Below are 15,047 nucleotides of genomic sequence, written 5' to 3'. Positions count from 1 at the left end.
GAGCAATGACCTCTGACCCTCATTCTAAAGGGGAATAAATCAGACCAGGATGGACATGTATAGAGGATTTTGTCTCTTCATGTGCATGTGAGCTGTTGTAAAATATTTACCCACAGACTCCCGAGAGGTAGCATAACCCCCGGGCAGAGGCGGTCCTCTGCTGAGATTACGGGTTTCCATGTCTGAAACGTTATTGTCTTATTTTAGCTAGCTAGCGGTTCAACTAAAGATAGTTGACTCCATGCCCTCAGAAATCAGGGGTTAGGGTTAGTAACTCCATCTTCAGGGGTTCAGGGTTAGTAGCTCCAGCTCCAGGGGTTTAGGGTTAGTATCTCCACCTGCATGAGGGTGGCTTAGTAAAACACCACCATGCTTCATATTTGTTATAGGAAACAGATTAGCTCCAAAACACTAGAGTCAGTTATGGGCTACACTGTAAGTAGATGAATACGTTTTTTGACAATATTATATTTACCTGTTTATAGAAAACAATTATTTTTGTTGTTTTTATAACAATGACATCATTTTTTATAATTCATTTATACTGCTGTGCAGGGGCGAGGCTAGGGTATTTTTAGTGGTGCTAGAGCACCACCGTGAATTTGCTCAGCACCCCCTGGCTCAACACATTTTTAAAATATTATATTATGCAAAAACCTTGCTCTGTACCTGCGCAATACTTTAGTATTGTGCCTCTGTGAGCACTAGGGGCTGGGCACCCCTAAAGACCAGATCCTAAAATCGCCCCTGCTGCTGTGTAAATGCTGGTGAGTCACAGCACACCAGTGGGTCACAGCACTCTGGTGGGTCACAGCACTCTAGTGGGTTACAGCACTCTGGTGGGTTACAGCACACTAGTGGGTTACAGCACTCTGGTGGGTTACAGCACAATGGTGGCACAATTTTTTCCTTGTGGGATTATTGTAGTGCATAAATTCAGAAGGATCCAGAATCAGAGTCATAGCAAACAAATCTAAGCCTGTGAGGATTAGCAATCTCATTCCCATATTTGAATGAATCGAGAAGCTACTGGCTCAGTTCTTCTCATATATGTCAAATTATTCAAAAATTCTTCTCTTGCACTGGAGAGAGTGTGAATGTTTGTTCTGGAGAGAGTGTGAATGTGTGTTCAGGAGAGAGTGTGAATATGTGTTCTGGAGAGAGTGTGAATGTGTGTTCAGGAGAGAGTGTAAAAGTGTGTTCTGGAGAGAGTGTGAATGCGTGTTCAGATCCAGGTCAAAGCCAACCTGCCAGCCAAGATAACTTTCCTGTCAGGGTTAGTAACTCCACCTCCAGGGGTTAGTATCTCCAGCCTGAGTATGTCAGAAGTAGGTTAATACTCCATCAGACAATGCATGTGGCTGCAGCAGTGGTGTGTGAGTGTGTGTGTGTGTGTGTGTGTGTGTGTGTGTGTGTGTGTGTGTGTGTGTGTGTGTGTGTGTGTTTGTGTGTGTGTGTGTGTGTGTGTGTGTGTGTGTGTGTGTGTGTGTGTGTGTGTGTGTGTGCAGTGGCTTCAGCATATGGACTACACAGTGTGGATGTTAAGGTCAGAACTCTTGCTTGTGGACGTTCCAAAGGTTCCTGCCATCAAGCTCAACAGAATGTGTGTAATACATAATCAACTAAATCAGCAGAGTTAAACCAGCACAGTTAAACCAGCACACTTAAGAGGCTGTACCATATGTGTGTGTTGCTGTTACACTGCTTTCCTCTGAGTATGCCTCAGCTCTCTGCAGTGGGAAACCTAAATTTCATTTCAAACTTAATTTCAGTTCAATTAATTCCACCATCATCTGCTTAACAGGTCAGAATTGTGTTCTTTGTGGTCTTCAGTATTAACCCGTCTGGTCATGTGATGTAAGTGCACCGCTGATGGCTAATTTCCTCTGCACTGACTGCTACAGACAGGAGCTTCTTCTAATTGACTCTGCATTGTGACTCATTAAGTTGCTGCTATGGAGACTGTGATATATTGGAATATTATTCACAAACAGGCATGGCAGTCCCAGTCGGGAAATTTCTTGTTAATTAACAACACCGGAGCAGAAAGGAGGAGAGCTGGAGAGATTGATGACGTGTGGTTCTCTGGTTCTGCAGCGTGCTCCTTCCACACGAGGCCCAGCTGGCCTCTGCCAGTTCGCTCCGCGCTGCTGTATTATTGCCTTCTCCCATTTTGAATCGTTTACTCCTAATCAGTGGAGCTCTGCTGCTCCAGAGGACGCCCGCTGATGTGGGCTTGTCACCAGATGTTTTAAGGGAGACGGAGAGTTCTTGAGTCAGCAGTGGGCAGGATTGGTGCTTTGGGGGTGATTGGAGAGAAGGCACCCTCTTTTATAACCATCTCTAAGGGGCTCTAAACTTTAACAAGATAACAGTTTGAGCTTCAAATTGTCTTTGCTGGGAGAATGAGGTGGTAGTTTGCCTGTGATTGTCTTTAAAGTGTTCCAGGAGCATCTGAGAGTTGTTAATGCTGAACTCTCTAGCAGGTGTAAGTAAAGGTAATTCCACATGTGCACTAATCTTGAGCACTTTTCAGGGCTCGTTTGAGGTAGTCTGATTTCAGCCTGCATCTTGGTGTTTTTTTCTCTATTATTGGCATCGAGCAATGACCCCCATCTGTGAATAATCCCACCTACTTTTGTCCAAATCAGTCTTCACTTATTTATTGATTTAATTATTGGATTTTGTGAAATACAGATTTACATTTTTCAGAACTTCAACAATCAATCTCAACTCCTCCTCCCCTCTCCTCTCATCCTTTCCTTTCTTCCTCTCCTCCCTTCTACTTTCATCTCCTCCTCTTTCCTCTACTTCTTCTATCCTCCCCTCTCTCAGTCAGTGTTCCCAGATGAGAGTTTGATGGAGTCTCATGGCCACCCTGTCAGGAGCTCATCTCAGTGTGAGCTCCAGCTCAGACTCTGGGCAAACTCAGCTTGGATTTATAGGTCAGACTGTTTACAGGGAGGCAAAGGAATTTGATGTGTGTCAAGATCCTCTCTCATGAATGCAATGATAGGCCAGACAAGTCCATTATATATTTACTGAGCTCAGTAGAAATTCCCAGTGATGCAGTGTTGTCTCTGTGCTCACTGGCGTAAAGACAGCTAACCTTCTCTCAGACCCTCATCTCCTTCCTATCTGCAAGCACCTGAAACAGTTTGGAGGTCTAATTCTGTTGTTTACCTATTCAGTGAATTAACCTTTTCCCTGAGGGAGCAGCTTTGCTGAAAAGGAATTGAGAATGAAATGATGCTTATCAATGCACCATTTGGTCTTCAATCATCTCTGAAAAAGTCAAACAATAAAACTGTCAGTCATATAGCTCTGTGTGAGGTGCACCGTGCACATGCAAATACCGGATAGCCGGCGAACAACATCCTGCCTGCAAACCGAGAGCGAGACTTGCTGAATTATGTTTAGTCTCTCATTGTGGGCCAAGCTGCGAATTGCACAGACGCTTTTTTGTATAGACGTTTTCAGCCAGTGGCTGGAGCGCTTTTGTCTGGGCCGTGTAATTCGACACTACCCATGGAGCCACCGCCACTTTCTGGTAAACGCAGAAAGGCCTGTGCCAGAGTCAGGCCCCGCCTTCCCGTCCGGGGTCCTCATCGTCCAAGCCTGTTTTTGTCTTCTGTCCCCCAACCTTAAGAATCCCAAGCATTTTATTTTCTCTTTGCCTCAAATCAATTCCAGACACCGCAGCTTCCTGTGCGTCAGTGCCTTCGGGACGGGCCTGTCTAGAAACCACGGCTGCTACGCCAGCGCTCAGGAAATGAAAAGGTTTGGGGTGAGAGACTTTGGCACTCAAATGCCACTCACTGCTTTCTACTGTAGCTGTTCCAAGGGAAATGTGCACTGACTTCCTTGACTGGGCCAAAAATATTCGGAGAGGGTTTGTGCATGGGACAGAAGCAAAGACGCATGCTTTTATTAACCTTGTAGGCTTTGATTACGCACCCAGAGTCTGTGTGGAGAACTGGAGACGCAGATGTCTCCAGTGTTTTTACAAGCTATTCATTAACATTCCTGGATATAAAGCAAAGCTTTGGAGTGGTAATTAGAATAGCATAATAACTACAGACGTAATTACTGTCTTATTAATGTTACGGAAGAAAGAAAGAAAAAGAAAGAAAGAAAGAAGAAAGCACATGAGAAAATAGAAAAGAAAAGGCTTAAATGGTTAGTGATCTCATGTTGAAATGACTTCAGTCGAAGATATATAGTACCGGTAGCTTAGAATGTAATTCAGAAAATTTTAATATTTTTTTAATCTTGCCATAGAGTGTCATGATCAGGCTTAATGATCTAATGTGTACCCAGAAGCTGCACTGGTAACACTTCTTCACCCGTTTATTCAGATAATTACTTTCAAACATTCTTTTATTGTTTTTTTAAATCATGCCTCATTTTTACCACTAAACTGAGATACTGACTAATAGACATTTAAACAGACGTGTTCATTATTGTTAACTCTATTAGTTCTTTAAAAAAAGTGCAGAGAACAATTTTTTTCAGATTAGATTTTTGCAGATGGTGCACAAAACAGGCTGCATGGGTTTTTTTTCAGTTCTAAATGAATAAAAAATATAAATAAAGAAATAAGAGCAAATATCTTGCTGGCTTCAATGATCTTTATTATTATTAATACTCTTGCATTTGAGGCTGCATGCATAAACCGGGAGATGATAGGGAACAGAGATGAGTAATGGGAAATATTACCATATTCAGGCATGTGCAGAATCAGAGCCTTGTAGTTTATAATTATGGCTAAGCTTTTTAATGGTTTTGGTAGTTTTACTCACACACACCCACACACACACACACACACACACACACACACACACACACACACACACACATCCACCCACACAGACACACCCATACACACACACACACACACATACACACACACACACACACCCATTGCGATTCCTGCAGCAGTGGGCAGGTGTAGACTCTCTTCACCCAGGTCCAGGTAACCTAAGCACTGCTGAGTCCTGGTTGCCTCAGTACAGTGATACTGAGAGCTCATGTATCCAAGGGCAGATTCGGCCTTCAGGCTGCAGAGAAAGAAAGAGAGAGAGAGAGAGAGAGACAGAGAGAGAGAGAGAGAGAGAGAGAGAGAGAGAGAAGCAGAGGTCTGAGCTATTCTGATGTAACACCATTGAGGGAGCCCTATCTCTCCCACCCTGCACTAACTGTCAATTACTGGCTCCAGTTCATGGACGCAGTGGTTTTCCTGGGCCTGACGTGTCTCTAAGCGACGGCCGCATTCACGGCGACAGCTTCCAGTGTCCCGCCGCACTGCCTCACCTGTAACTAATGCAGGGAACCTGAGCGGAGTGCATTAGCATATTTATGGTGCGAGCCTCACAGTAGAGGCGGGGCCTGGAGGAGGGGACCATGTCACCTTTTTTAAAAGCACAGCGGAAAGCAGATCGGTTGTACAACTCCTCCGATTACGAAACTCCTCCTCTAATTAGTCTCTCTTATAAACTCCTCCTCCAATTAGTCTATGTGATAAACTCCTCCTCCAATTAGTCTCTGTGATAAACTCCATCTCTTATCACAGAACTCCTCCTCCAATTAGTTTCTGTAATAAACTCCTCTGATTAGTCTGTAATAAACTCCTCCTCCAATTACAAAATCCCTCCTCCGAGTAGTGTCTCTAATAAACTTCTCCTCCGATTAGTCTCTGTAGCTGAATGGCAATTAGGCCTCAGGTTTCATCCTGTGAGCATGATGGCTGACCACGGGAAGCACTCCTTGGTAAAGAGAAACCCAGAGCTCTTCTCCCCCTCACAGCTCCAGGAGAGTCTGATGAGGAGTCAGTCGGGAGCGGCTGTCACCTGATATCTATCACGATCAGCTCCGCGGTGGCAAGAGAAACCTCCTAAAGGTTATGAATTCATGTTACACGTGTTTCTAAATGCTGAATGCTACACGTGTTTCTAAACGCTGGATAGTCTTCCCACACTGATAGCTGAAGGCTGGCTCCTTCTCTGCAGCAGTCTTGAACATCACGGTCCATCTGTTTAGCGAGAACCTCTGACATTTGTCTTCCTGGTACAGTTATATTTCAGCTCCAATCTAGTGACTACTGTAAAAATACCATAACCTGGACTAACTGGTTCTGACTCAGCAGCAGCGATGTGGGACCCATCACCAGTTCATCCTCCAGTTTGACTCTGTGATCTGAGCACGACTTCACAGTCAGACGTGATGAACGAGCAACTCGCTGCGCTCCTGTTTTCAGCAGCTGTGGGGAGGAGTGTGAAGCATTAGGGAACAACATGGTGGCTGGGAACCTTCCCACCGGCAGGAGCTCTAAAAATACTGAGGTGAAGAGGATGTACGCGCGTGGAGTCAAACTTCTCTGATCTCCTTTCATCGGTGCATGTACCCATGGGCTCGGGAGGGGGAGGAGCTGGCCAGACCGGTTGCTGCGTGATGCGCTGTGTTAGTAGGCTGAATGCTCAACCAATCGCTGCGCAGGTGAAGTAGTGACAAGCATCCGAGCAGAACGTATATGCTAATCAGGAAACATTTAGGTGTGTTTATTTGCAAGAACACAGTGTTGAATACTTTGCTTTAGCTTGGCTGGGTATCTTTCTGTGTATGCGTGCATACCTTTGTGTGTGTGTGTGTGTGTGTGTGTGTGTGTGTATGCGTGTGTGCCTGTATGTGGGTGTAGTTATTGTTGCTATTGTTGTTGTTGTTGAAAGAAAGTGAATATGTATCTGGCCAGCTCCTGTGCTGGATAAGCAGTAATCCAGTGTGTTAGCAGTGAGGAGGTGAGCGCTGGGACAGGTGCCAGGCTGAGTGCTGGATTACCTCCTGCGTCCTGGATCCAGCCCTCACTAAGCCCTTCCGCAAGAGTCCAGGAAAAGACTCTGGAGTCAGCCGGCCCCCAAGGACACAGTGCCAGGGGATTTCATTTAGATTCTCTCAAAAGCTTTCTGGAAACTGCTGAACGACAGTGGGTTGACACACACATTTCGAAAATATATAGATAGACGCACTCATGCATGCACACGCACACACACACACACACACACACACACACACACACACACACAGACAGACAAAAGCACTCGCACAGACACTTGTGAAAACATCCCTCTGACCCTCGGGGGAGCAGGCACACACAAGTGTGTTAGTCCTTTACACCGTGTTCATCCAGCTAAGCAGCATCTGAATGTGCAGGAAGAGAACTGCTGAAGAATGCTGAATACTGAATGCTGACTTTCAGACGTCCTGAAATTCTGGGTTTTCTATAATGCTTCTGAGTAAAATTATACTTGTAGGGCCAGTTTGTGGATGACTGTAATTTTGCCTCATGGTTAGGTGAATCCAAACACACTTCTGGTGTAATTAGATGGAGGGCGTGTGGGGGTCGATTGCCCACATCTCTGTCCACTTTGTGCCCGCTCCTCTGGTCCTGCGGGTGGGGCTGCTTTAGCAGGGTGCAGCTGCTGTCTGAGTCACTGGGCCTCTTGCTCTCTCTACTCTGGGAAGCATCATTAACAAATGAGATTCGTATCGGTATGATAATGAGCTCCAGTGCATGACTTTAAATGGCATTACGGCTCCGAGCTTTACTAAAGACCGAAGAGCTTAAGTAAAGCCAGTGCGACAGACTAGAGAGGTTGCTGGCACAAGTTAAACACTGCAAAGAACTGGTGTGTGTATGAGTGTGTGTTACAGAGTGATTCAGCACCAGTGGCCTTTAACCCTCGAGCGTGTTTGAGTTAAAAAGCCTTTATTTAACAGTTGCTTCATTTGGGTCTTAGCAACCTTGTTCTTGGGGGACAAAATCATATATACTGCTAAAGGAAATGAAAGTCAAAGTGAATCTCCAGCTCAGAGCCAAAATGGAGCCTGTGTGATGGGACTGTGATAGAGGTTCCAGTCCCACACCACCCGAGGCTGATCCTTTAGGCTGTCCCAGGACTCTCCTCATCAGTCACAGAGTGAAAGGACCACCAGAGGGAGTCTTTTAATTGCCCGTTGTTGAGAGACCTGCCACTGTTACCCTCTCATCTCCTCTCCTCCTCCCTCTCCTCCTCCCTCTCCTCCTCCCCCTCCCCTCTCCTCTCCAACAGGAGTGGTTAGGCACAGTGGAGAACATCTTCATGGTCTTGGCATTTCATGTAGGAACAAGCACTATGGGTTGGAGGATGTGTCATGTGTTCCGAGGGGTTTTTGCTCCACTCTAAACTAGTAATAACAGCCTGTGAGACATCTTTTCTGCTTCCAAAATATTGTGGCAATTTTTTCTGCTTTATTCCTGCCTTAATATCCACGTATGTGCAAGATCTCTGTTACTCTCTCTATTTGAAGCAAACTTTGATACTCTTCCTCTTAAATTACGCCCCCCCCCAATGCTGTTCAATAATTTCAAGATGCTATCAAGGGTGGATATATTTTTTCCACTCACTTAAGCTCAAATGCCTGTCTGAACATCCTTCCAGGGAGGGACTGAATTTAAATGTGCAGCTCTCCGGCAGAAGGCAGGCATCTGTGGAGGAAGGTTGGAGTGGAGTGTGTGGATGAATGTTGGAGTGGAGTGTGTGGAAGAAGGTTGGACTGGAGTGTGTGGATGAATGTTGGAGTGGAGTGTGTGGAAGAAGGTTGGACTGGAGTGTGTGGACACAGTGATGCATCCTCCTTTGAAGTTAAATAGACTGAACATCCCTGGACCTCCTCACTAGTGATCTCCTGATTGGAGCTCCTCAGCAGTGATCTCATAGCACACCTGATCACCACACCTGAGGAACACCCACCTGAGCACCACACACACCTGAACACCAAACTTGAACACCATACATGAAAACCACACACCTCAGCACCACATACCTGAAGACTTCACCTCAACACCACACACTTGAACACCATACACCTCAGCACCACACAGTTGAACACCATACACCTCAGCACCACACACTTGAACACCATACACCTCAACACCACACACTTGAACACCATACACCTCAGCACCACACACTTTAACACCATACACCTCAACACCACACAGTTGAGCTTGCCTGCATCTCTGCCATAGTCCTTACCTGAGCATAGCCCCTCGAGGACCAGTGGCCTATCACACCGCTCCCACACATGTAGCGGGCTGACATTTTGGTGGCCAGTCAATAATAGAAGGACCAAAGAGGATAAAATGTCTTCTTTCTCTGGTGCGGCTGCCAATTTATAGCCGAGATGGGGGGCGAGCATGAGGCGTTATCAGCTGTTCATTACAGATGCTGACGGGGGGGGGGGGGGGGGGGGGTCTCCTGCCCTTCCCTGCTGGTCACACTTCCTTTGGGCCATATTTATGGGCTCGGCCTCCCCGAGTCGGGATTGGTTTGGTTTCTCTTTTTATTTATTTATTTTGCTTTCCTTGACTTTGCTTCCAAACAAAAATTGCCCCTCATGCCTGACTCCACGGGGCAGGGCTTGCTGTGGAGGGCACACATTGTACATTAGGGCACAAATTGTATCGTGTGTGTGTGTGTGTGTGTTTGTGTGTATGTGTGCGCATTTGGTAGAAGGTAAAGAATAGAGAAGAAAGATGGAGAGAGAGAAAGGAAGGGAGAGAGAGGGGAGCGAGAGAGGAGAGATAGGCAGAGAGAGAGAAAGGGGGAGAGAAAGAGATTGTGTGAGAGTGAGTGAGAGAGTGAGAGGTCATGGTGCCTCTGGGTGTTGGAGATGAGGTTAGTGACTCAGTGGATGAGAAAATCTCTTTCTTCCCTTCCTCTCCCCCTCTCCTCTGACTCTCCTCCCCTCTGGAGCAAGAGGTGATAAACACTCTCAAGTCAACACCTCACCTGTTTAATTAGAGGACATATAACATGACATGGCGATCTTGAAACCAGCAGGAGATAACACCAGTGCAAGTCGACCCCGACGCCCATGTCTACTGCATGAACGTCGCCTCCTGGGGTTTAATCGATGTTGTTCTTCTCATGTTTTTAGTAAGTAATAAAATAACTGTGACCTACATTCATAATTCATTATAATTAGCATTCCGCTCATGCATGGGGAGAGGAACTCATACCTTTCTACAGCATAGAATAGGACAATCCGTGTTTTAGCAGATCAGATAGAGCACCATGAGGCACTGTGCAAGGACCAGGTGCATCCTGGGAAATGGTTTGCCAGAAGAGCTCTGCCAGCGGGATGTCTCATTAAATAAGTACAAATGGGCCCACAGCCTCCGGTGCTTAATTAGTTCAGGGGACACTGCTACAGGACGAATTAATACATTCAGATCTCAGCAGTCAATTAAACTTTGATTGCGGCATGGGCAGAAACCATCTTGTGGCGTTCGACTGTTCTGTGGTCCTGATCAAGGCTGTTTCTCTTCATCTTTCTCACAGGGGTTAAGGCAGGTGACCAGTCTGAAGAGAGAAAGAGAAGAGAGAGAGGACTCCTGTGATGACTGTCAGTGTGGGTGGCCATATCAAGTCACACCCAGTGAGCACTTCCTAAGCAGAACAAGTGAGCTGCAGGACTGCATTTCCCAGAATTCCCTCTGAGCTCCTTGAGGTTCCCTGAGGAGTGGCGTGAGTAGGCAGGAGGTTGAGAGAGGACAGGATGTGGGAGGAGCTGAGATTGCAGGTGTTCTGGTTGTGTCTGGGGTTGGCGGTGTGGAACACGGCAGTAGCTGCATCTTCAGGCCCCCAGGAGCACAGCCACCGCAGACACCTCTCTCCACACAGACACCGCGAGAGACGCAAGGAGGGCCAGGTGCTCCACCGCTCCAAACGAGGCTGGGTCTGGAACCAGTTTTTCGTCATCGAGGAGTACACAGGCCCTGATCCAGTCCTCGTAGGACGGGTAGGTGTCTCAGGTTCACTTGGCTGCCCACTGCAGTGCCCTCGTCCTCTTAAAGCTCAGAGCTGAGATGAAGTCTTCACAGGACTCATTACAGAGTCCTCCTTCTCCATCTTTTGCTCCACAAAAGCAGTTGCTAGCTCACTTTATTAAAGGTTATAAATTGGATTTCGTTTTTAATAACAGCACATTCCCCAAGCACTCTGTCACATGAGACTTGAGCGATTTATGAGCAACATGACAGGACTACGTTTGTCTCGTAAGTCCCACCTGGTCAAAACTAGAGGGTTTAGCTTAAAATGCAATTTCATGTCAGAAGTTTAATTTCATTTTAATGACTATATTCAACACCACTTCATGTAGAGTAAAAGTAAGGTCTTATTAGAGGAGGGACACTTATGCATAGCTATATATTTTATATAGTTATATATTATATATTACAAAATTATTCAAATATCACCACTGTGACATGACACTGAGAAACAAGAGGTTAGATCTTACAGTGTGCTGGCAGCGGCTCTAATATTGTTACTGAAATGCTGGCACCACTAAACTGTATCATGTCTTCTGTTTTTGGATGAAATCTGTTTTCTGGTGGTCAAAAGACAAGAAAAATTTGTGACATGTTTAGCATTAGCAGCTTCAGGTCATTTGCCAGCTAACGGAGATGCAGCCACTGTTCACGGGGCGTCCTGTCCTGAGATTAATGCTGCATGGCAGATCACAGCTGCTGAGAGATATGACCTCTCACAATATTAGCACATCTCACACAGGCACTTTTGTCACCAGCTTCACTCGGACGTAGACACGGGCGATGGGAACATCAAATACATTCTCTCAGGGGAAGGAGCAGGCATCATTTTCGTCATCGATGACAAAACAGGAAACATTCATGCCACCAAGACCCTGGACCGAGAGGAGCAGGCGGAGTATACCCTCACGGCCCAGGCTGTGGCCCGCGACACCAACAAACCTCTGGAGCCCCCCTCCGAATTCATCGTCAAGGTGCAGGACATCAATGACAACCCTCCAGAGTTCCTGCATGGGCCCTACTACGCACGTGTGGAAGAGATGTCCAACGTGGGTGAGTGAGAAGACTCCTTTTCCTCCCTGAATCCCCTCTGAGCCCAGCACACGGTCTGCTTGCTCCTCATGCATTATTCAAAACAGCTGAAATCTGACCAGGACGTTGTTTGACATCAACTATACTGGCTTGTCTAGGCATCTTTGTGCAAGTGTGTACGTGCATGTGTGTGTGTGTGTGTGTGTGTGTGTGTGTGTGTGTGTGTGTGTATTTGGGTGTGGGGGGGGGGGGGGTGTTGTTTTCACTACTCTTGCACTGAGCAGTCATGCATATTATTGGTAATGTTGCTCTGCTATAGGGTAACAACCTGTTACCCCAAAACCCTGCACTGACAAACCTGGAGGCACCATGAGAAGCTCTGACAGGGCGGATTTGCCTTGGTCAGTTCCAAACACACTCAGAAAAGCTTGAGAGCACCAAACGACCTGCTAGGAGCACAAGACAGCGGCTCCTCGCCCACCGTTCTCCCCCACACCGTAACAAGCCCATGCAGTCACACCGTGCCATCCTCTCCACTCACTGCCAATAATCATACATATCTTTTTTTTTTTTGCCAGTAAAACTTTGCTCAAATTCACATGAGGCCTGCATACGTTGAGAGCCAGCTGCCTCTTCCTTTTGACATTACTCATGGTGCTCCTCGTTACAGTTTTCTAACCTGCAGGGTATGGGTACAGCTCTGGCAACCCGGCCATGCTGAACACCAGTGCTTCGTTCTGTCGTCTTTCAGGCACCTCAGTGATACAGGTGACGGCGACGGACGCGGACGACCCCACGTACGGCAACAGTGCACGGCTGGTCTACAGCATCCTGCAGGGTCAGCCCTACTTCTCTGTGGAGCCCCACACAGGTACAGCTCCGCCTACAGGTGCCCCACACAGGTAGAACTGCCTCCACATGCCCCACACAGGTAGAACTCAGCTTCCAGGTGCCCCACACAGGTAGAACTCAGCCTCCAGGTGCCCCACACAGGTAGAACTCAGCTTCCAGGTGCCCCACACAGGTAGAACTCAGCTTCCAGGTGCCCCACATAGATATAGCTCCGCCTCCGGGTGCCCCACATAGATATAGCTCCGCCTCCAGGCGCCCACACCTTCACCTTTTCTTGTCATCTCTGGCTCTGGATGTAATTACAGCCATGTGAAAACAGGGCTGATTCCATTAGCACGGCTGGGACCCGGCCTTTCCTGGATGAAAGAACGGCTAGCCAGATTAGCTGTGAAAAGCCCAGCGCTGCCGGAAGCCTGTCAGCTGTCGGCTCGGGGGTGCGAGTGAGCAAATCCAGCTAATAAAGCCGAGGTGGGGATACTGCTGGATTCCCACCCCTGCTAATATGTCAGATTTCCTCCAGGCTTATCTGAGAAGTGAGCCCAGGCCACAGAGTAGGATCACACTCATCTGCCCCGTATCTCATCTCCACAGGGGAGGGGGCAGAAAAGCTGCCAAAGACAGCCAAATGATTCCTTTATATGATATTAGCATGACAGCTAAATGAAACCTTTATATGATGTTAGCATGACAGCCAAATGAATCATTTATATAATATTAGCATGAAAGCTAAATTAAACCTTTATATGATGTTAGCATGACAGGCAAATTAATCTTTTATATGATATTAGCATGACAACCAAACAAAATCTTTATATGATATTAGCATGACAGCAAAATTAAACTTTTATATGATGTTAGCATGAGAGCCAAACGAAACCTTTACATGATGTTAGCATGACAGCCAAACAAATCCTTTATATGATGTCATCATGACAGCCAAACAAAGACTTATTAAGGTAGGGTGACCAGACGTCTTCTAATACCCGGACATGTCCACTTTTTGAGCTGGAAAAAAATGGGCGTTTTCAAAAACATTTTGTTTTACTCCAGCTTACATTGAATTTGGAGAAGCATTTCATTCAAAAACTAGTCCCAACTACTCCCCCCACCCTGTTTTTAGATATGGATCCCTCCACCCGATGTGTCCACTTTTTCAACATCACCTGGTCACCCTATTATATGATGTTAGCATGACAGCCAAAACGAAACCTTTATATGATGTTAGCATGACAGCCCTCATTAGCCTGGATCAGAATCCAGGGTGACATTTTCCATATCAGCTGCCACAGGTTTCCATAGTTACCTAGTGTGTCATTTACCAGGCCTTGTCCTTCGTGTGACCTCACCTAAATTACATAACATGTATGCATGCGTGTGTGTGTGTGTGTGTGTGTGTGTGTGTGTCTGTGTGTCTGTGTGTCTGTATTGTTTCTGCAGGGATTATCCGCACTGCTTTGCCCAACATGGACCGAGAGGCCAAGCAGGAGTATGATGTGGTAATCCAGGCGAAGGACATGGGTGGCCACATGGGGGGGCTGTCTGGCACTGCGCAGGTGAAGATCACCCTGACAGATGTCAATGACAACCCTCCCAAATTTGCACAAGGTGAGTGCAGCTTTTATCAATGCTATTCTGTTTTGCTCTCTCTGTCTCTGTTATTTCTCTCTCTGTCTACCTCTCTGTCTGCCTTTGTGTTTCACTTTCTCTCTTTCATTTTCTCCCACTCCCTCTCTCTTTCTCTCCACTCCATTTCTCCCCTCCCTCCCTCTCTCTCTCATTCATTCCCTTTCTCTCACACTCTCTCTTTAACTCTCTCTCTCTCTCTCTCTCTCTCTCTCTCTCTCTCTCTCACTTCCTCTCTCTCTTGTTCCTTCTCTCTTTCACCCCTCCCTATCTCACGCCCTCTTTCTCTCTTTTACTCCCTCCCTTTCTCTCTCACTCCCTCTCTTTCTCTCTTTCACTCCCTCCCTCTCTCACTTCCTCTCTCTCTGTTGTTCCCTCTCTTTCACTCCCTCCTGCTCTCTCTCTCTCTTTCACTCTCTCCATCTCTCTCTTTCACTCCCTCTCTCTTTCTCTCTCTCTCTTTCACTCCCTCCCTCTCTCTCTCTTTCACTATCTCCCTCTCTCTCTCACTCCCTCTGTCCTCCTCGGGCCTGTCAGGTGATGTTGGCCAGTATTGCTCTGGCCTCTCATAGCTCATGCGCTGGGTCCTTCACGTTTGGCCCGTCTAGCACTCTGTCACAAACCTCCCACAAATCTTAACTCTGACGAGCCCTGTGGGACCACATCAGAGACG

General features: G+C 46.8%; 1 protein-coding gene across 2 annotated transcripts in view; it reads left to right on the top strand.

The window, feature by feature from the left end:
• cdh11 (cadherin 11, type 2, OB-cadherin (osteoblast)) overlaps window positions 1–15,047 on the top strand; it is a 53,105-nt gene that overhangs the window by 23,370 nt on the left and 14,688 nt on the right. For both annotated transcript variants that reach the window (XM_077000508.1, XM_077000516.1), the window contains exons 2-5: window positions 10,380–10,839; window positions 11,626–11,920; window positions 12,651–12,770; window positions 14,189–14,356. In XM_077000508.1, the coding sequence (XP_076856623.1) occupies window positions 10,597–10,839; window positions 11,626–11,920; window positions 12,651–12,770; window positions 14,189–14,356 (826 nt within the window). In that variant the 5' untranslated portion in view covers window positions 10,380–10,596. The remainder of the gene's footprint in view (window positions 1–10,379; window positions 10,840–11,625; window positions 11,921–12,650; window positions 12,771–14,188; window positions 14,357–15,047) is intronic.

Source organism: Brachyhypopomus gauderio, chromosome 1 (genome assembly GCF_052324685.1).
Source record: "Brachyhypopomus gauderio isolate BG-103 chromosome 1, BGAUD_0.2, whole genome shotgun sequence".
Classification (NCBI taxonomy): Eukaryota; Metazoa; Chordata; class Actinopteri; order Gymnotiformes; family Hypopomidae; genus Brachyhypopomus; species Brachyhypopomus gauderio.
This window is presented reverse-complemented; position numbering and strand designations above follow the sequence as displayed.